The sequence below is a fragment of the Crotalus tigris genome, unplaced genomic scaffold, assembly GCF_016545835.1.
Source record: "Crotalus tigris isolate CLP2741 ecotype Arizona unplaced genomic scaffold, ASM1654583v1 scf7180000017668.6805642782:7212621, whole genome shotgun sequence".
Taxonomy (NCBI): domain Eukaryota; kingdom Metazoa; phylum Chordata; class Lepidosauria; order Squamata; family Viperidae; genus Crotalus; species Crotalus tigris.
In genome coordinates, this window is record NW_024096554.1 from 767,165 (window position 1) to 793,968 (window position 26,804).

Here is a 26,804-nt window from a genome sequence, read left to right on the forward strand (position 1 = left end):
TTATCTATCATCTATCAATCTATCTATCAATCTATCTATCCATTGGATACTGCAAAATGGCACCCCAGAAAGCTAATTTCAGCAAACCATTTTATTATGCGTATGTCCTTTTATTTACAAAATATCCTATATTGGAGAAAACCATCAATAGGAAAGCCATTATGATGAACTGACATTGTACGGGCATATCCGGTGGCTTCCATACAAATCTGGTTGGTCCTGTTGAAGCCTTCCTTTTGAATTTTCCATTGCACTCTGATAACACATCTAGAGATTTATGTAGCTTTGCAGTGGCCAATCCACTTGGGCACGAAATACTTCATTGAAAGCTGCACAGGAATATCCAGTTACTTTGCTTCTACATCCAAGTAGCCCATAATTAGGCTCAAACACCAAGTTGAGTCATTTATAAAAAGAGCCCAAGGGGCTATTACAGCCAGACACACACCAAGGCCCAGTGTATAATTATATAATCTACGTCCGTGTGGAAACTGTCCTATTAATCCACCTGTTTCCCTGAGAATGAAGACGTTATTTATTCTGGATTTCTAGAAGACCCATGCAGTTAATGCTCTGCTCAAAAACACACCTTGCTCTTGAAGAGACTAGAAAACACTATTCTGCTTCATTTCTTCAATGGAAGGCTACCTGAAACTGGAAAATGAGTGCTGTGGAAAGAACAAGTTGCTGAGATATGATTCTCTCTTCCACCTTCCCAAGAAGCTGCCCTGAAATTATGCATCATGCAAAGGACATATGATCCCAGCATTACTGCGCTCATACCTATTAACAGAACTAAAGGTGGACTTTATGTGTATTAGACCCATGTGTCAGAGGTGCCTCTTGTTCTTTTAATCAAGAAAGCCAGGTTTTGTTGACATGTCAGGATACCTCTTGCTAATTTTCACATCTTGCCATGTATCTTCAAAAGCAATTGTTCAGCAGTAGGGAATGGTGGGTTAAAAGAAACAGTATGCCAAAAGTGGGCAGGCTCATGGGTGGATTTAACTAGTTAATAAAATTATTTGCTTCACTGCAAGTCAAGGGCTTCTACAATTCTACACAGTGGGAATGGAGCACAAGAGTTCTGCATTTCATTGGCACAGCCCTGCAAAATCCTCACAAGTGGGAAACCCCCCCACACACTATGGCTTCAATACACTTTGATGTAAACATGTAGCAGCTCAAAAATCAATTTTCCCAGCAGGTAGTTTGCAAAGGCCATTTATTCAGCAAGAGTATTAATTCGTCAGCTACTGCTGCAACTAACAAGCTCTAGAGAGCAGCAGGTATAAAAATGTTAGCTGTTTACTCTCCATTTATTCTGGAGGTGCTTACAATTAAGCATTTATGTGTTCTCCAGCCATTTAATATTGTGTTTACTCTGTATTGATTCATGAACACCCTCATGTTTAGAGGGTGTTTCCCCCCACCTAAATTGCACTGGGGACTTATTCAACTGTTTGGACTGTGGTCTCAGCAAATTAGCAGGGCCTCTGTTAAATATTCTCTGCCTGCTTTTTTTGCTAATTTCTTGATGCTCCAAGAGTTATTTCTGTGTTTGAACTTGGCTTTCCCTCTTTTCTACACCCATTCTTGACATACAATATACAGCTATACAAATCAAAACACAGTTCAATGGTTGAAAAGAAAGCAGCTTTGGAACCAAAGTGAACAGCCAGCCCACAGCCTGGGTAATTTATTCATTAAATTATATATATATATATATATATATATATATATATATATATATATATATATATATATATATATATATATAAATTGATGTATTTATTTAATTAGAAATAACATTTATATAATTTTATATAAATGGAATATAACAAGATTATTATAAGGGCAGCAGAGTCAACTACAGTCTGCTTGTTATCACTCAAGGAAGACTGAGGAGCAAAGACAAGATGAATGACATTAAGGTGCTGTTTCACTTTAACGTTGTGTTACTGTAGTTATTGCTTCAGAGGGGAAAAAAGGCTTGCACATTGTAGAGCATAAGAAATATAAGAAAAAAGGACACATTATTCGTTTCTCTCATTGCAATTGCTGCCTGCAATTTCTAGGTAGGACTGGATTTAACTGATGCAAGTCTACTTACATCTGTCTACTTAACAGATGAAAAAGTCATTCAATTTGTCTTCATTGCTGTTGATCTGAGTATTGCATTGACTTTGTAACCACTGCAACTTGTCAAGAGTTTACAATGCAGCAAACCGTGTGAAAGGTAATGAATGACTATATTCTCATGCATGTATGTAAGCTATAATTGAATGACTATATTCTCATGCATGTATGTAAGCTATAATTTTAATGAGAGAGAAATCACACTGACATATCACTTTATAAGCAATGAGAATGGCTACAAATTATTTTAACAACCTAAAGGTCTTCAAGAGGTGAATAGTGGGGTGGGGGCGGCAGGGGGAAATCTATAAACATTTCTTGCTTGGAGTGCAATCTGGCCTAGGGTTAGTCATGCTTATAATCTGCCATTGCAGATTAAATCCTGCTCAGGGGCCTGTCATCTGTCACATATAGTTGGATTTACAATATACATTTAATACTATGCATCTGCAACACTGGAAAGTTTTCATCCAAGAAACTTTATAGGTTATTTCAGTTTTATCATCCAAGAGACTTCTGAAGGCAAACAGATGGCAGGACACTGACTACCCAAAGGCATCGAATATGCTTCATGGCTAACAAAAATTTGGGCAAGAACGTATCCCTTAAATATTTCAATGCAAATATTATTGTAAGATTCATAGATTCGCCAAAATACAATCTATCTATGCAACATATTGAAATATCACGTTTTGCATTTATACAGTAACAGTTTTTTAAACTTGTTTGTTAGCTCCTTTCCAAAATCTCGGGAGAAATAAGGTGTGTTGCTAATATGCTATCTACAACATCATGAACTTTATATTCCATCTGGAAAATCCCTAATGTTATTTACAAATATGGGAAGTTACTATATTGCGAGTCAGAGGCAAGTGATTTGCCTAAATATATCACAGGAAAGAAAAAAAATGTATCTAACATTGAATGTGCTATTTTTATAACAGAAATAATGATGCATCCAATAATAGTTTTCCATACTTTTCTAACGTTAGTTAAAATGAAAAATTTAGCTTGAATTGTTATAAAATATCATCCTAGAAATTGGAAATTCTCTATGCTATTTCAATTATTTATTTCTCATCAGGATTGTAAAATTAGATAGAAATGTCATAGAATTAACTTAAATTAATAACCACTACTGTTTAAATAGTATACATTTCTGTAGTACTTTTATAACTAAAAAGCTTTTGTCAAGTTATGTTCTGGTAACTAACAAAATATGAAACTAAATCCTCCAATAAGATTTACAAGTAAAGTTGCCAAAAACAGCATGCCCATTTTTGTGGCAACTGACAGCTGATCCGATTGCATACCTTCTCTTTCCCATGAGAATCAACTTAGGACACAGATATAATATGACAGATTTATTGTACATTTATTTTCAGTATACTTCTAAGGTGTCAGAAATTCCAGCATGCAAAAATTCACACACAAAAAAAAACCCCTCTAAACATTGGCATAGAAAAAGAAATTTAGAAAAAAATAAAAGCAAGGAAAAAAAAATCATATTGATCCAATATATTTTGAGCTTCCATCAAGCAAGTAATGAAGCAACATTTCTGTATATAGGAAAGAGAGAGAGAGAGAGAGAGAGAGAGAGAGAGAGAGAGAGAGAGAGAGAGAGAGAGAGAGAGAGAGAGAGAGAAAGACCCTGTATTGAAGTCAACTAGCCAAAGCTCTCATTCAGTCAGTCTATGAGGATCACAATGACACTGCAGAGGCAATTACCCCCCCCCCCCCAATAAATGCTGAAGCCCAAGCTTCAGGAAGTTATCTTGCAATCTGTTGACAAGCATGTGGGCACAAGAATCTGTTTGGCATTTTCTCAGGATGAGGTTGTTTCCCCCCCCCTCCTTTTTAGAGTTTTCCATTTGCAAAGGCTGCCTCCTGGAACTGAGGGACAAATAGTTTGAAATAAGCCCTAGAAAAATGCATAAAAAAATTATGTTAGTAAAGATCAAAATAAGAGAGGATGTTGTATTTACAGACAAGATTGTCTAGCATGCAAAACATAAAACCTTTTCTGATTAAAAAATCTCTTTTCGTTATACTGTGGCTGGCATGATCAAATATAGCACTATAATTTCTTACTCTGAAATAATGCTTAAAATACAGACTTATCCATTACAGAAAAACTGTAATTACATATTTTTTAAAATAAGTAAGTCGGGGGCATATGTTACTCAAATAATGGTTTATTATAAATTTATTTTAACAGAATTGTTTGCATTTATTACTGCTTTATTGTTATTCACTCTGTTGCCATTTCTACTGAGAAACGCTTCGCTTAGTATATCCTAGGTTATTGCCCTCCTTCCTGCTGCTGTCATGAAGATCTCTAATACACTTAATTCCTATACACTAACCAAAGTAATATTTTGCAGAAGTCCAAAAAAAGTACCTCATTTTCCAAAGCGCATCAAATAGATCATATGTTAGCTATTGTTTCATATTAAATTATAGAGATTTCCAGTATAGTACCTTGATTCTTACAAGCAACTGATACAACTGGATTTCACATAACATGAATGCTTAATAGATACAAATTTCTAGGAGTGAATTTTAATTTATACATTAAAGATAACTATAGAGTTGAAATATGTTATGTATATTTTAGAATCGAGGTGGCAGGAGTTAAATCCAGACAGCTCAGTATCTGCCCCTGTTTCTATAATGGGCAAAGTCTGTCATGTTCATAAATATGCCATATTTTAAAAATCCATATGGACTGCACAGAGCAAATTTAACATTTTGTATTCTGTATTCAGTCCAAGAGCCAGCATGGTGTAGTGGTTAAGATGCTGGACTAGGGGTAGGGAGACCAAGATTCTCATCCTGCCTTAGTCACAGAGGCCAGTTGGGTGGACCTTGGGCAGTCACTCCCTCTCAGACCTAATCAACATCAGCTGGCCAGCAAAAATACATGCACAAAATGAAAACCAAAACCATTGCATAACATGCATTAATAGTTTCACTATAGTGAATTAGAAATACATTAGGAGAGCAAGAATCTTCCATGTTGTGTCTACTGACCAAATGGCATGAATGACTAAATTTAAAAATAAGAAAGAATTCTGAGGAGACACTACTCTATTCTCTCCTTCTGCCACTGCATTCCCCCTCTTTCCATTGGGATAGCTGTTTTACATATGAATCTCTCTCTCTCTCTTTCTCTCTCTCCCTCCCCTCCCTCTCTCTCTCTTGGTAAATTTCTGAAGTGAAGGTGCTTATAAATTACAATCTTGCTTGAATACTTACAATAACTAGTTTGATCAAACATGCCAAAAATTCTAGGCAATTTTTAATGCAAAATCCTATGCCAAGGATCCAGGAAGGAAGACAAGAAGGAAGTAAGAAACCACTGAATGTCACAATCTGGAGAGAGGATTTAGCAGCATTTTAACTCCATATTGGAGGCTGATAAACTTGAGTAAACATACACTCATAACATTAGAATATCTCAGAATATGTAGTCCATCATCCAGAAATTCAAGATTTCTATGTAGAATTAATTTACATTAAAAATGTTAAAGATTTTTATTGCGGAAAGGAGGAATAGAATAAATAAATCTGTTACTTTATTTGAATTGTTCTACAATTTCAACTGTTTTATATATATTCTTTGACACAACATGAATTTTTAACTTTAAGAGCAAATTTTGTGTGTATGTGTAAAAACATTTCAAGTTTTTATTTGAGCTCAAAGGAGCACCAACTGGAACACCAGGCTGAGCAGTATATTGCCCCCAACAATCTGGGTCCTCATTTTACCAACCTCAGAAGGATGCAAGGCTGAGTTAACCTTGAGCCCATCGGGGTCGAATTCCAGACAATGGGCAAAATTAACCTGCAATACTGCATTGTAACCATTGCATCATCGGGGCAGTGGTTACAATGCAGTATTCATGGCCAGAGGACCATATAATCCATATCTTTCAGAATATTTTGAACAGTAAGATTAATAAGGGATAAGACATTAGTGGCTAACCTCTTCCTTACACTTTTAGAAATTCTGAAAATATTAAAGACAATGTAGTAAGTGAAGTACAAAATAATATATAGTTATAAACAGATATTTCATATATCTATCCATAAACTTATTTCTTTAATACAGGAATTAGATTCTTTGCCTAGTTTAAACTGGAGCAAATTAGACTTGATGTATTTATTTACAACATTTATATTGCCGCAAATCTTAAATATATAATCATGGGCAACTCAAACACCAAAGAGCACATTAAACAAATATGGAACTCAACCATAACAAATTAACCAAGGCATCCTAAATAACTGCCAAATCAGCTGCACCTTTACTGGGCTCAATAAACATCCTTGTCCAACTCAGGGGAAACTCAGGTCTTCAAAGCCACCCAGAAGGCCCAGAGGTAGCGTTATGACAGAGAAGGAATTTGATGGTATTACTGAGACCTACTAATAATTCTGACAACATGGGAGTTGCTTTTATTTATCTTGATATCATAATTCTTTAAAGCTTTCCCAAGTGATACATTTAAACAGATAGTCTAGAGATTCTTTTGAGTATTTGGGGCAAGATAATTGTGAATTTAACTCCAAGGCAAATTTATATTTTAAAATGTCTCCTATTTCTATTCCTTTATACTATTTTAGACAAATTTACAAAGCTACTAAACATTTTTCTTTGGTAGGAACATCCTTTAAAATAATGTGATATAAATATGCCTGTTGGGAAAGTGGATTTAACTTTTTTCTTTTTCGGGTTATAATTGGGCACTTGTTCAATTAATCTTTAATTAATCATGTTGATATAAGGAATTTCCAGATTCAGCTCATAATTAGAATCATATGATGATTGGGAATAACTGTTTCCTAATTATATAACTTACATTCAGTTTAACAAGATATGTATATATAATATGAATCATGCATGCAATTTCTAATTTATCTGTAAACATCGTACATTATAAAATTATAGTAGATAAATCTTTTTGGGGAGTTATAAATTAGATCTCTCATCATATTGAAAAGGTTTAGAGTATCTTAATACTAAAAACAATATGTTTTAGATCAGGATGTTTCTTGGGGGGTATTAAACAAGCATTATTTCATAATAAATAATATTTACTTATTTTTCAGTTGTGATGCCATTACTTCCTCTATTTGAGAGGATATCTTGGGAGAATTAACTGATGTTCCTAAATCAATAATTCATCTTTCATAAAACAGTAGATATATTCTATTGCATAATCTTTGGAATAATAAGCACATAATATTCTCTTTTTAATGTACAACATGTGTAATATGCATTGTATATTGATATTTTAGACTTTCTCCAATAATAATTGGCTGCGATCACCCTCCAGTTGGTAATACAATTTCTAGTTGGTGAATTTTTTGCCAGATTGAGGCTTGGTCTGCTACTGCCATTTTATCTCTATCTCTATCTTTCTATCTTTCTTTCTTTCTTTCTATCTATCTATCTATCTATCTATCTATCTATCTATCTATCTATCTATCTATCTATCTATCTATCTATCTATCATGTATTGATCAAATTCGTATAGCTGCTCATCTTATAAAAAGCAACTTTATGTGATGTACAAAGATTAAATGAAACAATAAATGTAAAAAGTTATAAAAATATAAATTCCATATTAAAAGTAAATATTATAAAAATATACATACCCCAGGCAAATAAAGGATAAAAATGTCTACCTCAGCAATGGAGCCATCTAAGCATGTCTCCGGTTCCCTAGGGCCTTCCAGAATGTCAAAAGGGATGGAGGTAATCTAACATTCGTGAGAATGTTCCATAAGGTAGCCACCATAACAAAGAAGGCACATCTCTTGGGACTCATCAAATGTAGGTTCTTAGCTGATGGTGCATGCAATATGCCTTCTCTGCCAGATCTAATCGGATGGCTAATTGGCAGAGGTGGCCCATCAGATAGCCTGGTCTCATATCATGAAGGGTGTTAAAAGTTAAAACCAGCACCTTGAATTGGAGCTGGAAGCAAACTGGCAACCAATGCAGCTCACAAAGCAGATGTTTAATATGCACTGTTCTAGGAGTACATATAGTTGCCTGCACTACTGCATTCTGTATCAGCTGAAGTTTTTGGATATTCTTCAATGGCAACCCCATGTAGATTGCATTTCAGTAGTCCAATCTGGTGGTGACTAGGGTATAAGTGACTGAAAACAGGGACTGCCAATCCAGGAATGGATCAACTGGTGCACAATTCCTAGGCATATTTGGATTATGGACTGAAATCAGGATTTGCAGGTATTTATAATGACAGCTGATTATTAAAGTCATATATTTAAAATTTATCAAGCCATCAAGAATTAAGATAATTCTTGTGAACACATTGGCACACATTAAAAATGAAATTCTGATGCCCGCTCTCAAAAGAACATATATACCTATATACAGATATGCACATATACAGTATATGCATAAGCTACACACAGAGACACAGAATTATTGGTGTGTGTATGTACAAACACAATTACTAGTCATAGAAATAGCCAAATAATTATGCAACACTGAAAAGCTAAATCTGCAGCTGCTTTGAACCAATGAAATGTTAAGATGTATTTTTGTTAACATTTGAACAGGTGATGAATTGTCAGAGGGGCAAGATAGGAGATATTTGAGAAATCTATTCGTATTTTCTTGTCTTCTCTCTGACATTAATATCCATTTTGTTTCCATTTTATAATTTATATGTAGGCTTATATTATTACTCCTTGACTCAGATGATAAAAGCTGTTAATACTTCTATAAGTCTGAAACATTTACATTATATTATTACATATAATATTACATATAATATTACATATAATATTATTGTTGTTTAATACAACAAGAAACAACTACTACCACTGACATCCACTTTTAAAACTATCTAAGTTGGTGGTCAACATTCTTTCTTTTGATAGAGACCTCAATAGATAGCTTGTACTGTGTGGAAAACTATTTCTTTCATCTGCCTTTAATTCCCCATTACTTGCTTTAGGGGTTATGAAAGAGAAAAAACATTTGTCCCTGTCCTGCGTACAATGCTTCTTAATATTTATTAGAACAGTATAGAGCAGTGGTTCTCAACCTTCCTAATGCCGCGACCCTTTAATACAGTTCCTCATGTTGTGGTGATCCCCAACCATAAAATTATTTTCGTTGCTACTTCATAACAGTAATTTCGCTACTGTTATGAATCGTAATGTAAATATCTGATAATCATAATGTAAATATTCCTTAATAACAGACCGGTTTGATTCAGTTGTGTGCTGGAGATTGGAGGTGGCTACGGTGGGGGTTAAGGGGGAATTAAATGTATGTTTGGCGAGTGGGTGTGAGAGAATGAATGTCACTCCACTCCGAATATTTAGTCCTGCATCCGAGTTTGGAAAGATGGTCTTGCAATATTTTTTTTAGAGGGGAGGGTTCATCTCTTTGGCCCTGATGAAAAATCCTCACCCCCAACTTTCAGGGCCAACTTTGGGGGCCGTTCGAAGCTGCGAACTGAAGCGCTTTTGTGAGGGGAAGACTCAAACCTGCGGGCTGACTCCGGGGTCTGCAGGCAAAAGGATGTTGCCCGGATCCACAAAGTCCGGATGCCCCCCCCCAAACCCCCATCTTGCTCTGGAGTGTCTCCAGTGGGGAGAGGGACAATCAGAGGGGGGGTCTTTGAAGACTGGAGGGGGTCAAAGCCTCACCTGCTCCAACTTTTATTCCCTCTCTGGGATCTGCTTCTCCAAGCGCCCGATCCAGCTAGTGGTCAGGATCCCGGAGGGTCGCTCCCCTCCCGCTGGCAGATACCCCGCAGAGTTTACTCACGAGTAAGGGTGAGAGTCAGTCCTGGCTCAGCCCTTTACTCCGCTAAGGCTGCGTGTTGATTAACGGGATCCCCAGGTTTGTTTGGTTTTTTTTCCCCCAACCCTTCTCCCTCGCCTTCTCTTGCACCGCCAAAGACCCTTTTTTTTTAGGATGGGGAAAGTTAGATATCTAGAAAGTGAACTTCTTCAGGCGGGAGCCATTTAAGGGCGGCAGCGGCGAGGAGAAGGAGCCTCTGGGATGCTTACTCGCCAAGTAAACCCGACAGCTTCCTTCTCCACCCTCCACCCTCCTTCCCCAAAGTGGATTATGCATTTGGTGAGGGAGCCTGTTTTGTAGCGCGTGGGCGCCTCCCCTTCCCCGCGAGCTAAGAGGAGCCAAATTATTTGAGGAAGGGAGGGTGGGGGGCAAACTTTCAAAGCATCCCCTCCTTCCCTCCACGCCCCCCCAGAAAACGACCTCATCTGCCTGCGAGGAGACTGTGAAAGGAGAACAAGAAGGGGTTGGGTGGGTGGGATGCTTAATGCTTTTTCATGGAAGTTTTCCAAAACAGAAGGATACGACTTTACAGCTGTCCCAGATTCCAGCTATTTCATTCTCTCCTTCCAACATTTTCACCAATCCCACGAATGGCCATCCTGGCTCATGCCCGCGCAAAGCAGCAAATCCGATCTAGACCGGGGGGGGGGTCAACAGAAAGGAGGCGAGCAAGTGAACAACACCTCAGATGTACCAGCCTGTCTTCTGCTGCCCACAGCAACCCCCCTCCCTCACAAGCCACTATTCATTTTTAGCAGCTGTGGATCTGATTTTGCCAACCAAAAATAAAAATACCCGGGGATTGGGGGGCCGCGGGGGAGAGAGAGAGAGAGAGAGAGGTACCAAGTCTGCGCCTTGCTCTAAGAATGCGCTTTCCAGGGTTTTTTTAAAAGCTAAGATTAAAAAAAAATACAATCCAAAAGCGCTATTTAAAAAAGCAATTGCATTGAATGCATCAAGGTGAGCTGGCGGAAAGAAAAGATGATCGCCGGCGCTTTTATTCACAGACACCAGTTTCCCCCCCCCAGATCATAAAATGTCCATTCCTCCCTCCAAAAGGGAGGGAATCAAAATACAAAAGGAACCCACCCCCATGGCAAAGCCCTCCGCGTGCTGATTCCATAGCTAACAACCCTTCCTTCCCTCCCTCCTTCCTCCTCCTGCCTCATCCCCCCTCAACTTCCCACTAGCCCATCTCCCCTCTTCCACTGAGGCGCAAGCGACTGCACACAAGCGCGATCTGGAGCAGCTCCACGGGCTTCACAGATTCCCCAGGAAGATACGTCACGGATGCCAATGTCCGGGCTGCAGCTTCTGATTGGTGAAAAGGCTGGGAGAAGGCGGGCTGAGTCGTTGGCTCTTGCTAGCTCTACCTGAGAGGGGGGGAGTTGCTCCTTTGATGCTTTAAGTCTTACCATTCTCTGTGTTGTTTTTATCCGCCTGGAGATGGATAGAGGAGTGGTGTCTCGGTTCCTAAGACCATTGGAAATATGTGTTTTCTGATGGTCTTAGGCGACCCCTGTGAAAGGATCGTTCGACCCCCAAAGGGGTCGCGACCCACAGGTTGAGAACCACTGGTATAGAGTAATTAAAGACTGTCATCTTGGAGATTAGACAAACAGAAGAAAGAAGTTGGCCTTGAAATTATTTTCTTTAAAAAAGGCAGACAAGGATACCCTTCCTCCAGTTTCAGCTTTTACCTAAGCGGTTATTTATAATCTTGGATTATAGGACAGATTTTCTCCCGAAATGTCTGCTTAGAGCTCCTTGTTGAGTTCACTATGTACTCTGCACCACCTTCCTGAGCTGAAGAAAACATACTAGAAATACAGAAGAGACAATCAAAAATCCAAAGGGGGAACAAACAGACCAAGACACTTCCCACCAACAATCAGCACCCAGATGAGCATAGATTAACTCCATGATTAATACTGGACCATCAATCAAGTAAACAATATTCTGGCAATCTACCAGAATATAAACGGAGAGCAAACCTTTACTAGCACTGACAAAGTTACCTAGTTTGGATAATGAAATGTCTACAAGAAAACAACCAAGCTCAGACTTCACCAAGGATCCCCCTAAAATACAACTCCCCTCTTTAAGGATTACAAGCAAAGCAAGAAGAAAACCTGGTAACTTCTAGTCTTTCAGCACAAAGTGAGAACATTCTTCACTTCCTGCCAACCTTATCAATTTCTCTGATGAATGCAGGAGGTCCTTATCCTTTGGGACACACTTGATTCACAGAGATCAAGTGACTAAAGAGCATCTCATCACTGGGGATACAATTGGATAACAAGGTTGCATAATAAATATGTATGCAGCAAGAGGGCTCTTCCCATTCTTGATAGAAAGTGAAGAATAATTTCCTGATTTTATAAATGTTAAGAAAAGTTATATGTGGGGAAAAAGGGAGGGAGAGGGAAAAGCACAATTATCAGCTAATAAGATTAGTCTAAAACACAAGGGCAAAGGAAAGAGATGACAGTTCACCAAGAAAACCATCTGTTATGCACAAAATGTGGGTAGCCAATACTGAATCTTTCTGCAACTAAGAGAGAAAGCTGTACTGAGCATTCTATTGCCCTTCAACAGATGGAAATCGCTTTCAAATTCAATACAGTTTACAAAAAACTTCTGTAAAAGTAATAAATTCATAGCAAAGGCATAAATCTAATCTTTAAGAGCACTGAACTCTTCAGCAATTTTTATTTATTTTTAATCAGTTTGGAGTACATGACACATCATACTATGACATTATGTGGTTTAGTCTCAATTTTACAGTTCTCTCCATATAGAAACCAATTTTCAAGTAAAGCTTATACTAGTTCCTAACATTCTTTACTTGCTGCTTTCCACTTTCCCGTTCAGAAATTCACTTTCTGAATTCTCTAAAAATTTGATCTAATGTGGCACTGAAAATTGGTCTAGTGTTGTTGCTTGTATTGTACTCCTATGTTGAGAAATTTCATGTGCTATCCAAGCAGTTGCTTAGAGAGTCAAAGTGTGTGTCTGAAATTGAATGCAAAATCTTTACGGTCAATATACACTCAATTCTTCCTCCCTCTCTCATTTTGTTTTTTACAGTTACACATGCACAAATCTTGAAAAAAAAAACATTGCCCTAGATTGCCTGGCTAGTGTATAACAGTGATGTATTTGTGGCATTTCAACATGCATCCACAAAACGCAACAGAATGTGATAAAAACAACAATACTCAGATATACAAAAGTTCAAAGTTCCTGGACTATCTGTGTGTACTCTCTTGTTTTGTAAAATAAATAAGCAAAAGCAATCCAATAACATAATGTTGGTTTTGTTAATACTCCTAAATGAAGTACTGCATTAAAGCTGTAGAATACATCACATTTTCCAGGCCAAGAACCACACCTGGCATTTGAGAGGCCTGAAGGCACGCATTAAATAGTAGGTGGCTTAGAATGAGGGCAAAAGCTAAATTGGTTTGATTTAATTTATATTTAATTAAAATAAAATACAGTTAATTTGAATATTTTTCTATCACACCATAAATGATAACTTAATAATTTCTTTAAACATTTCTAGGGCTGCCTCTAAAGTAGAGGTGGGGAACTATGGCCCCTTTATGACTTGTGGACTTCAGCTCCGAGAATTCTGGGAGTTGAAGTCCACAAGTCATAAAAGGGCCATAGTTCCCCACCCCTGCTCTAAAGTATGGGAGACCAGATCAGGGTACAGGACAGGCTTTTCTAACTCAAGTTCCCTTTAAATGTGTAGATTTCTGTTTCTAGAATTCTACACTAGCATAGCCATAGCTGACAATTCTGGGCAAATCCACAAATCTGGATAGCAGAGATGTATAAAATCTGATGTCTTAGGTTAGGGAAGACTGCCTTAAAGACTCAGGTTTTGTATCTCAGACTTGAGATACATCAAGTTGACCATCTCCCAAGAAATGGAAAATGGGAGGTATGGAAGGTAATAAGATAGCATCAGCTTCCCAAATATACTAGGCAGGAAACAAACCAGATAAGCTACTTCTGCTTTATTGTAAGGCTACATTAATAGTATCTTGCAAGTCCGAACGTACAAATCACCCACCCTTTCTATACCGTCTGAGAAATTAGGGAGGATCCCTTCTGAGCCCTTCTCCTCTTGGTATGCACCTGCAGATAGTACCCTCTCTAATCTGATGGTTCCCTAGATAGCATCTCCTTGCTGTTTCTCAAGCTCTTTCTCACATATCATTGCAGATGGAAATTGTGTCATTTTGGGTAACTTCTAGGTAGGACATTTACAAGAACTCAACAAACTCCTGCAATTCAAACCTATACAAACTATATTGTTTGTGGGAATGATTTATCATTAACATAGCATTATTTTAAAATGTCCTTTAATTACTTAACATGTTCAATGTTTGAAATGGACTCCACATGATTGACAGAGAACAGGCAGAAGGCACATGATACAAACAGACTGTAACTAAGCAGATATGGTATCTAGATAGGATACTGTGTGATAACTACCACATAACACTTTGAATTTTATGGGGAGAACTGGATATAAATGACTATGGAAATTCTCAATCATCTAGGTCATGGTTGACAACCATGACCTGGATGACTGAGACTCTCCATAGACATTTAGCTATGCACTTTGGAGTGAAAAGCCTTCGAATGGTGTGGGAATATGAATGGATTTCCAGAAAAACTGCAGACTACAGAAACCATTTGCGCTTCAGTTTGAGATGCAAACAATACAGACTCGTCCCCAAAGCCTGCACCTGTGTTCAACAGTAAATGGATATAAATGAAATGAAAATAATCACTGCAATACATTCTTCCAAAGTAATGTGAAAAGTGTTGCCTCTAAATTGGAGTTCAGTTTAAGATCAATATAATTTGTCTCTTATATAAGCACTACAATAGACAAAAGGGTAGAAAGTATAACACAAGAGTATAAATAGATGCTAGCTAGGATTCAAAAGTGCTTACTAAACCCTTTCTTGTTGAATTAGTTAATCTTCTCAGTGTTTCAGAACCTCAAGAAAAAGATCCTCGTCATTCACTTATAAGCTGCATTCATCTATGTATGATTGTTATGATACTTTTGGAGTGCTGGGTGACTCATGTTAATAAAAAAACTGTAGAAGTGGAATAGCAATCTTCCAATACATGAGGGGATGTCACAGGGCAGAGGGTGTGAAGTTCTTCTCCACAGCACTTGAGGGTAGGAGAAGAATCACAGAGCTTTTAAGCAGTGGAAGAGCATGCCTCTTGACCTTATGAGTGCTCCATCACTGGAGGTTTTTAAGAGAAGACTAGGCAACCATTTGGCATTTGAATGGTATGAGGATTCCTGCACTGGGCAGGGGTTGGACTAATCGATCTCCAAGGTACCTTTCACTCCAACAATCCTATGAAAATCTTCCTTTCTTTCACACTTACATGTTTTGAATTGTTCTTATAACTAGCGTTATCTGTTATACAGAAATGTTTAAAACAAACAATGTGATCTTCTGAACACAGATACGCAAATAGAAACTCTAACAGCACCAGGAAACAAGTCAAAAACAGATAGGATAGCAACCAAGATGTAGGATGTAGAAGTGACTCCCCAGAAACTAATGAAGAAGTTTGATTCACCCATTACTTTTCACCTCTCATGAAATTCCCCCACCCTTACCTGAAATATCATTACAGGTTTCAAATGCACAGCAATCTCAACATAACCAACCAAAGTTATAAGTAATACAGCAATTGAATTCTTGCTGTAGCAGTTCTCCAGTAAATAACTTGTACTAAATAAAACTTATATACCATTTATTTGAAAATAAGACAAAATTATTTCCCCCTACTATTTTCCTTGGGTTGAAGAAACTGGAAGTGGGGGAAGCCTATTTTTTCTTATTGCTGGTTTGGAGGATTTCGGTCAATTTTTGTTTCAGATGTCATAAATTTTGTTTTAATGATCTATTCTTTAATTCCTTTTATGTTGTCAATCTTTCTGGCTTCATGGCTATATAGAAGCTATTGTTTCTGTCCTATTGTTCTGCTTTAAACATTAAGCCATTTGGAGAAAGATGTGTTTTAATGGAGAATTTTCTGAATGGGTTGGTATGAACAATTTGAGTTGCTGGAGTTGAAAGGCTGGAAGGTTGAAAGCCATTAAGAACAACATGTTTCTGTAAAGAAATTAAGTAACTGAACTATACCTATGTTCAAAGATGCTACATTTTAACTTCATTTTATTACTCTTCTAGAAGGAATGTTTTGTTGAAGAGTAAATGCATGAACAAAATCTGCAACAGATTACTTGTTGGTTATATAAAATGTGACCTTACAGAATACTGGTAAAAAAATGTTATCATGACTCTTAGAGAAGGAGGAATTTATAAGGGCTGGAAAAAGCAATAGGGACAAGGAATGATCCTATACTCTCTGGGATAGCTTAGGATGGCCATAAAACACTGCATTTTATACTCTGCACTGCTGGAAAGGAACACTGATTTCTTGAAGAAAATTCTATTGCCATTGCTATTACACAAGCAAGGAATCAGACACCATTCTCATTTCAGGATCATGCTAACGGAATGTGACTCAAGATCTTATGTCCTCTTGTTCTTCCAAAACATGCCCAATAAAACTCTGAAACTTTATCAGCCACAGAGATAATGGAAAGAAAAAAAAGAACAGGAGTTGTCTGGACAACTGAGCTTTCGTGTACTGTGTGTAAGAATCCCAAAGATATATATCCTCAAGAATCTAAAACTAATTTTAAGGAGATTCTAATTCTAAGTAAAACATTCATATAACACAACACTAATCTTTTTTTTAACCATTTACTGTTTCAGCTCAAGAACTATGACAGTAACCTCTTTTTTTCTTGCTCAAAAAAATACAGATATGTTATTGGGCAGTGAAAACTAAAGATGTATTTACATGTTTAAGCTATTCATATATTAGCAGGATTTAAAAAAAACAACTCTAGCTGATGGCGTAAAAGTGGTTGAAAGCGTTTTAATTTGAAGTGAAACCCAACATTAAGAGTAGACAACTCATCACCAGTACAATATGTCTTAAATCCAATTTTTAACAGCAACTGACAACAGATTGTAGATTCACCAGCATTATATAATTTTCAATTTTTTTCCACTAGAATACTGACTGTTTCACAAACACTGTTACTTGGGGGCAGGCTCCGCTAATTTGGATTAGTTTGGACTAATTTGGATCTGTCCATATTGACGGGTTTTCAAGAAATATATAAAATGTTTCTGGTATGTTTATTACTGCTAATTAGTTTATAACATCCAACTCTCTAAAAGCCCACTTCCAGAATTATCTTTTAGTAGAATACTCACACGTGCCTATTAGAAGAAGCAATGTTAAGTTATAGAGATTTTACCAATAAAAGAGAATAGTTGTAGCTCAGGGTTGAAATGAGAAGTTCTCGGTGCTCTCTGAGCTTGGTTGTGTTCTATGCACTAGCATTGATGACATTAATATTTAGTTTGGGTAATGAAACGTCTGCAAGAAAATAACCAAGCTCAGAGAGTACCAAGGACCTTTCATATGGAAATTTTAGAATGGGAAACATGAAAGATCATAGTTCTTTATAGATCAGGCTATAGGCTCATGTAGTCCAGCATTCTGTATCTCACAGTGGTAAGCTAGGCCCATTTGGGAATCTTACAAATCTGCATTAGAAAATGATAATATGGATCCCAACACAACTATTCAATGAGTACTGCCTATGATTCAAGAAGTAGGAAACAGACATCAATATCAATCGCCATTTCTACATTAGCTGCCATTATTACAGCTGCTGGCAGCAACTTTTGGAGTTTAATTATGTACAATATGAAAAACGTATTTTCTTTTTTTGGTCCCCAACTCCTGTATTTAATTTCAATGGATAACTGTTTCTCACCCTTTCCGTGTTATCCATGCCATGTATGATTTTATATAACCCATAACCTTTTCATTTCAAGCTAAAGAGACCTAACAACTGTAACAAGAAAAGACTGAAGTTTCGTTACTGGGAAAGAGGAAGAAGCAAAGAGGTTCCTCGGAATGGGTCTGAAAGATAAAGTAACTATGAGGTGAAGAGACTAGATGAAGAATGTTGGAGGAAAGGACGGTATATATGTCAATAATAAAAGGTTGAAAAAATGATGCATAAATGAGGAGGGAATTGATTCAAAGGATCAAGAAGCAGGGTTATTTTGGATCTGTCTGTAAGGAGATTATTGGAGAAGCTGTATGAATTGTATGTACAATTCCTCATAGTAAAACATATTCACTTATGCAAAATGTAATTATCTGGCTTTTTCCAAGTTAAAGGAAAGATAAACACTTCTATGCCCATCCTAGAAAAAAAAAAATCCAAGTATTTGAACACAGTCATAGTTTATTTTGGATATATAGCCAACCAGGTATGTCAGTACTGTTTAGATAGAAGGTATGCAAAAGGTGCAAGGTTAAAGATTCAAATTCATCCATTTTATAGCACTTGTTTGAATAACATGTGTAAGAACAATAAAACAATCACAGCATTGTTCTTTTCTTCATTTCAGCATTACAATTAAGATTTGAGGGTTAAAAATGCCTTTAACATGATTAATATGAATACCATAACAGTCTTCTCAATTATTTTTGTGCTTTTCACGTTACCTATCCCAAATGGCATTTGCCAGTTACAATGTATGCAAACATACCAGCAAGAGGCTTTCAATAACAAATGCTTTACTTCAGACCATAATCCTCCTAGTGGAAACCATTCAGACCAGGGAAAAATGTGAACAATCTCACTCTCCTCATCTATATGTTAGGTGAAAAGAAGAACTAAATTCAGGGCAGAAATCATAAGCCTTGTGTCTTTGACCTATTCATTTCAGACTATAATTATTATGTTGCCAATTCATAATAATGTCATGTTATATAAAGGATGTCAACAGCGTGGCCGCAAAGTGCATCCAAATTCTTGTAAATCCTGCTGACTACACACTTTCTGAAGCTCAGTCTGGTAATTCCAAAGTCTTTATAGTTCCCTCATCTTGCTGCAACTTGTCAGGAAACAAAGAAAACTTGTTTTGAAAATGCTTGCCACCCACAGCAGTCTGTTCTTGGGCATTTGCAAAGAGAGGACCAGCCCTTCCCTGACCACACATAGTCTGGCTGGCTGTTTTTGTGTAACTCCCAGTAATTAACCTTGAAAGGCACAAAGAATAGATAGTTCAGTGCTCTCAAAAGACAGAGCCACAAACCTCCCAGCGCCTCTGACCTACAGACACATTCAGGGGCTGTAAGGGAGAGTTAGATATCCACGGAGAAAAGACAGAGTTGATTTCGAGGTGTTCAGTTACACTATATAGTGGATAATGAAACCTAAACAGTCCACTGAAAATAACAGAACTAAAGTGATTAGGCAAAAAGATTAAATGCAACATGTAGAAACTGATTCTCAAGAACTGCTTTAGGTACGGCAGAGACAGCGTTCTGCGTGGCTGCTTGGAAAGTAGGAAAGGCTCCTGTCACTCCTTGTAGAAAAGAGCTCTCGCGGACCCTTCCATCTCCAGTGGAGCAGAAACAAAACCCCTAGAGCTCCTATGAACTCTTGGAAAACAGGAATAAAAATAACGACAAAAAAACAAAAACAAACAAGTGGCACATTCATTGCCCTTAAAAAAAAAAACCTATCAGGATGAACCAATCAGTAAAATATCAGTTTAGGCTGCACCACAGGGAGAAAGGTTTAAACTCAGGCAAACAGCTAACAGACAGCCACTCTCTTCACACGTCGTTTCTGTGTTGGTACAAGAAATCAATTTAATCTCTTCCATTCAAATATATAATGAAAGGTGTACAATCATATACTCTCACAAATGCAACAATAGCTACTACCCAGAAATGTTCGCTTTCTCAGATTTGATTCTGATTCTGATTTTGGGGCAGATTGCTATTCTATGTCTCTGTTCTGTTTCCCGTTCTTAACATCTTCTGGTCCAACCTCTGCATAATATGCCTAACATATTGTTGGATAAGAAGGGCTGCAGAATTTAGCTTATGCTCTGACAGGTTGGTGATAAAATGGCTGAAGTGCTCACAGGAAAATGGTTTAAGGAACACTTAATATGCAGTTCCTTTAATCATCATAGCAGTGTCTGGGCTAAATTAAGGCTTAGCGTTGTGACTGGCTAGACTTGGCTCCAAAGTTCTAGAAACAAAAGAAGACAAGCAAGTTGGCCAAATGGGAAATGACCCACATCTCTGCCAGATTTGGGACTCAATTCAGCAGCAATTTAGAGGAATTCAATTTTGTAGAATAAATCAGAATATGGTTTAGCGTAGGGTCTTCAAACTTGGCCCTTTTATGACTTGTGGACTTCAACTCCCAGAATTCCTCAACCAGCATGCCTGGCTGAGGAATTCTGGGAGTTGAAGTCCACAAGTCATAAAAGGGCCAAGTTTGAAGACCCCTGGTTTAGCATTTGCCCAATGATGATTCCCTGATACTGAATCTTTTCCTTCTCTGATTACAATTAGTACTTTGAAACTCTAAATAATAAATAAATCAGAAGGCATAAGTTTTCCATCTCTTCTAATGGAACAAACTTAAATGCTTGCTGTTTTCTTGTCTCTGTATATGCAGAATGGTTTAAAATGCTGTCTTTTTCCATAATGGTTAGTCAGATAAACAGTGAACATAAAACTTCAAACAGCAATTGTTTTAAATGTGGTTTGATAAACTGCATCACATTTCATAACAGGATTATTGTAACATGTTATTATACACCCAAGCATCCTTGTGATCCAGAACAGAAACTTTGTTTAACATTAACTTAATTCACAAAGCTCACGAACATTCCAAGGTCACATACAACATTTCAAATATATATTTTAAAAGAAGCATTGGAGTGAAAGTTTGCAATTAGTATTTAAGCTCAGCTTTAAAAAAAGGGCTTCCTAACTTTATCTGTAAAAGTCCTATGTTCAAGAAAAAAAAATCTTATGTGTCAATTACTGTGCTTTTAACTTAGATTTTAAACCTTCAACGGTTTGAAAAAGTTTATATGGTTTCTGTTTCAGTACAGATACAAGGGCCAACATCTCAGTCAGTCTGCTGAGAGTTCCTTGATCCCTTTGCTGATAAGGAGACCATGTTTTTTTCCCACTCAAGTCATTAGTTTTGTGTATCTTTCTGTAAGTCCCTTAGTTGTTTATATTGGCCTTAGTTGTAATATTTGTCAGTTTCACCAATATGTGTTGTCCGCTCATTAGATGTGACAATGCCTTCTGGGCCAGCTGTACTGACTTTCAAAGGAGTTGGTTGATAATCAGTGTTGTCTTATAATGGGTTCAGTCTTTGCACTGAACTATAAGAGAGCTCCAAACTCCATCAGGCTGATATCTGTAATAAAGTGACCAGTTCCATAAGTAGCATTCTCCATGGCAGACAGGGCTACTTGTAGGCACTGTAACACTCAAGTAGGATTTGATAATTTTGGTCTGGAATGGGAGAAACTACAAAAAAAGGTCCAGAATGGTTATGTCTAAGGCCAAAATTATAATCCATTGTAATTTTTCTAATGTCATGAGAATTGGTTTGCTGGATGCTATGCTTGCTCTTATTGCTCCCTGAACCTCAGTATGTACTCATAGGGCAAAAAGGACTCTTCTCTTCTGTATTGTTGGTAACTCCTAGGTGACTCCTAGATGCAGAATCTTCTCAAGGATACCAACAAATTCTTCTTGAAGTTCAACAACTAAGTCAGCTCACATAGAAGGGGAGTTAATTAATTAGAAAATTAAATGTCCAGTTAGGTACAGATGTGGTACTTTGTGCCCATAAGTCTTCTACCAGCATCTGTGTCACTTTGGTGAATACTTTGGTGTAGAGAGACAAGTCCAAAGGGGAGCATTCTGAACTAGGACCAATCCTTTTAGTATGCAAAGGGGAACAACAATGGAAAAGTCGTCCTGTACAGAAACCAAAGAACTGATAGTATGGCTTGTTGTGAATATAAAAGTATGCTTTGCCAGATCCGTCAATACTAAAAAATTATCTAGTATAATGCCTTCACCGAATCCATCATATATTGTTTGAAGTCTAATTGTCTGCAGTACACGATTCAGAATGTCTTTCCAAGTTCAATATTTTTTTGGGCGTTATAAACAGAAGGGAAAATACATCAGAGAAATATTCCCGAAAGTATGTCTTCCACTGGATCAATGTCCATTAAGCGATTTATTGCTTCCTTCATCCTGAGTTACTTCTCATTGTTTTGAACACAGGAGATGGCAGAAATCTTGCCTTTTGATTTTTTTTGAATGAATTCCAGAGCATATCCTTAATAATTAGTATTCATCTGTCCCTACATGTATGCTTCCAAGGTTTGCAGAATTTCAGTATCCTTCTACTTATCTGGAAGGATAGTTACATCAACGCAAAAACAATTTTCTTTGGAATTTGCCTTCTCTTCCTTGTCTGGTGTTGTTTACAGAACTCTAGCATGTGTTTCTTATCTGCTACTTGCTTGAAAAATATTTGACATGTAGCCTTAGCATTGAAATGAAAAAGACAGACTTGTCTTGTATCTCTTTTGCTAATTCCTCAGGGCTGCCACGCATAGATGTCTTTTTAGCCTTATTTTCTATAAGGAGGACAGCAGATTCTATAAACAGTTTTTTTTTATCTAGAGTTGTGTTAGTTGGGAAGATTAGCTCTTGATTGATGGTCCATTTTCCAATGCTACAGCTGCAGACCCCATCATGATGCTATTCCCAAAGCTATGGATCTGGCTGCAAATTGTAAGGAGTCCATATATGAAACATCCCTGAACAAAGTTGTTCTAATAAGTTGGTTTATGTCCCTTCTGGGACATTTTATGTCTTATAAGATCTCTTCATAAGAAAAATACAATTTATTTGCTAGTTAAGAGTAAATCTGAGTTTAGCTGATTTGACGCATTCTTCCTCAATTATTATTAATATCATTATTAAATATTTATGCTACTATCTCCCCTATTAGGTGACTCTGGGCAACTTACAGATTTTAAAAGACAAATAGAAAAATGATTAAAATATTTAATTATACAAACTAAATATTTAAAACCATACAAAAAACTGGGACTAAGAGATGGATGGCACGGAGAGGAGGTCTTTTTACGTAAAGATCCATAACAAGTATCTTCCATTTGCATGAGTGGGACAGGCTAGTCCTATTGGGGTAAGACAACTCCTAAGATTATTTGGAGCCATGCCAATAGCTAAATCCTTGGATGCGGAAACAAACTGGTAACCAATGCAGCTCATGCAACAACAGTATTACTTGGGCTACCCTAGATACCCCAGAACTGCATGCACCACTGCATTCTGCACCAGCTGTAGCTTCTGAATATATTGGATATTTTCAGGGCAGATACAACTCTGAATATCTCCCAAAATTTCTGAATAGAATAGAATAGAATAGAATAGAGCTGGAAGGGACCTTGGAGGTCTTCTAGTCCAGCCCCCTACTCAAGCAGGAGAACCTATACCATTTCAGACAAGTGACTGTCTAGTCATTTCTTAAAAGAGTGATGGAGTGCCCACAATTTCTGAAGGCAAGCTGTTCCACTGGTTAATTGTCCTCACTGTTAGGAATTTTCTCCTTAATTTCAGGTTGCTTCTGTTTTTGGTCAATTTCCATCCATTCTTTCTTGTCCTGCCCTCTAGTGCTTTGGAGAATAATTTGACCCCTTCTTCTTTCTGGCAGTCCCTCAAATACTGGAATTCTGTTATCAAGTCACCCCTATTTCTTCTTTTCTTTAAACTAGCCAAACCAAGTCCTGCAGCTGTTCTTCCAGGCCTTTGATCATTTTAGTTGCTGTTCTCTGAACTTTTTCCAAAGTCTCAACATTTTTTTGTAGTATGGTGACCAAAATTGGTTGCAGTATTCCAGGTGTGGTCTTAATGGGGTTTTATAAAGTGATACTAATACTTCACGTGATCTCGATTCTATGCCTGTTTATACAAACCAGGATTGTATTAGCTTTTTTGGCTGGTGCTGTATACTGCTGGCTCATGGTCAAGTGATTGTCCACTAGGACTCCAAGGTCCCTCTCACAGTTACTGTTTTTGAGCCAGGTCTCACCTAATCTGTAGTTATACCTTGATTTTTCCTGCCTAAATGTAAAACTTTGCTTTTCTCCACATTAAAACTCATTTTGTTGCACAGGGCCCGTTGTTCAAGTTTGTCAAGATCTTTATGGATCCTGAGTTTGTCTTCTGGGGTGTTGGCTACTCCTGCCAGTTTGGTGTCATCTGCAAATCTGATGAGTTCCCCTTCAATTCCCTCATCTAAGTCATTTATGAAGATATTGAAGAGTACTGGGTCTAAGACGGAACCTTGTGGTACCCCACTGCTTACTTCTCTCCATGAGGATGGAGTGCCGTTGTGGTAATTTACTTTGGGAAGAGATCTCTGCGTAATGAAATTATACAAGCTTTTTATAATAAGAGGTTTCAGATTGCTGCTCAAGATGTCATTATTTTAAAGGAGATTTCATCCAAAATTTTAAGAAGGAGAAAAGAGTTTGCTTTCTTAGCCAATGAACTTAAAAAAAGATTGATGCCATTCAGATGGGAGATTCCGATGGGTATCGTAGTGAGTCATGCGGGGACGCGTTATAGACTTAACACTGTTTCTAAAGCAAAGGAGTTTTACAAGTCGGTCCTGGGAGCAGGCTCATCACCACCCATGATGCAGAAAGTCTTGGATGGCAAGGAGGTGGAACAGCAGTCTGAAGAAGTAGTATTGATGGATGTTGGAAAATCACAGGTTGAGAGGTTGCAACAAGCAGAGATCAAAGAGCAAAGAATGACTCGGGCAGCTCATAGATGTAAGGAAAAGGAACAAAAAGAAGTTAAAGAAGTTCTACAAGAATTTGTTTCGGTGCCTGTGGGAGGAGCAAGACCCAAGAGCTCTGCAGCACATTCTTCAATGGCAGATCTTCAAGCAGTCTTCTCCAGGCTTTTGGTCAAGGGAGATGGTAAAGCTCCTGACATGGAATGCTAATGGTCTCAATTCCCCCCAAAAGAGAAAGAAAATTTTTCATTATTTAAAGCAACATAACAATGATATTATTTGCCTGCAGGAAACACACATTATATCTAAAGATCAAAAATATTTAGTTAATGCTCGTTTGGGATCTCATTTTGTATCTTTTGCTCCCGGGAAAAAAGGGGGAGTAGTTATTTATGTTAAGCAAAATTTATCAGCCTGTTTAATAGAATCCGATCCTCAAGGGAGATATGTTATGATTGAAGTGGGTTTGTATGGTAAGAAAGTACTCATAGTGGGACTGTATGCACCAAATCAACAACAGGAACAATTTTATAGATTGTTACATCAAAAACTAATTTTGTTGGATTATAGATCTGTTATATTAATGGGAGACTGGAATGGTGTTTTAGATACACAAAGAGATAAAAAAGGACCCTCCATTTCTTTTAAACAGGCTAAATTACCTAAAGCCTTTTTTGATTTGAAAGAGGACTGGGAGCTGCGCAATTATTGGCGTGAGCATAACTTGGAGGAGAGAGACTTTACCTTCTTTTCGGATAGACATCAATCTTTCTCAAGAATTGACTTTTTCTTGATTACAACGGATTTATATTTTAGGGTAAAGAATGTCAAGATTTTTCCTAGGACATTGACGGATCATAGTCCAGTTTGGATGGAATTGGTTAATGAAAAAGAGGAGAGGAGATCTTGGAGGATGAATGAAAATTTATTTAGAGAAGAAAAGAATGTTCAAAAATTAAAGGAGCAACTAAAGGAATATTTTGCTTTAAATATGTATAAGGAAACTTCAATGTCAATGATCTGGGATGCAGGTAAAGCTTATATGTGGGGGATTTTGATACAAATGAATAAGGTTCATAGACAGAAGCAGGTGCAGAAATGTAAGGAGTTGGAAGATGAGATTAAACTAAAAGAAAAAGCTCTGATTTTAAACCCCACAGATGAGAAGATTAAGGAATCTATAAAATTGCTTAAATCACAATTTAATATGTTGATGGCTGATCAAACTGCAACTAATTTATTGTATATGAAACAAAATACATTTTGTAATGCCAATAAACCAGGGAGATGGTTGGCTTATCAATTGAGAAAGAAGCAGAGACAGAGAACTATAGATAAAATAAATTATAATGGTAAATTGGTATATCAGAAGGAGTTGATTAAGAAATCTTTCTTAGATTATTATCAAAAATTATACATGAGTACTAAAGTACAGGTTTCAGATATAGATAATTATTTAAAAGAAGCTAACTTTCCTAAACTAACAGAAGATCAGAAACAAGAAATTAATGATCTGATTACTAGTGAGAAAATTGAGACAGTAATTAAAGAATTAAAATTAGGTAAAGCACCGGGTATGGATGGATTGACATCTATCTATTATAAAACCTTGGTACAAGAGATGATTCAACCTTTAAAGGAGCTTTTTAATATATTACAGGGTTCAGAGATTCCCCCGTCATGGGGTAGAACTTTTATATCCTTGATTCCAAAAGAAGATCAAGATCTTACTTTACCAAAGAATTACAGACCTATATCTCTTTTAAATGTAGATTATACGATTTTCTCGAAAATTTTAGCTAATAGACTTATGAGGGTTTTGCATCATGTAATACATATGGATCAAACGGGTTTTATAACTGGAAGGTATATGAAGAATAATGTTAGACAAATTATTAATTTATTAGAATATTTAGATAAAAACAATCAGGTTTCTGCAGGATTGATATTCTTAGATGCTGAAAAAGCTTTTGA

General features: G+C 37.1%; 1 protein-coding gene across 4 annotated transcripts in view; it reads right to left on the bottom strand.

The window, feature by feature from the left end:
• Positions 1-3,490: 3,490 nt before the first annotated feature.
• The window catches only part of BABAM2 (BRISC and BRCA1 A complex member 2), a 145,015-nt gene continuing 121,701 nt past the window's right edge, over positions 3,491-26,804 (bottom strand). For all 4 annotated transcript variants that reach the window (XM_039337058.1, XM_039337059.1, XM_039337061.1 and 1 more), the window contains exon 12: positions 3,491-4,060. In XM_039337058.1, the coding sequence (XP_039192992.1) occupies positions 3,997-4,060 (64 nt within the window). In that variant the 3' untranslated portion in view covers positions 3,491-3,996. The remainder of the gene's footprint in view (positions 4,061-26,804) is intronic.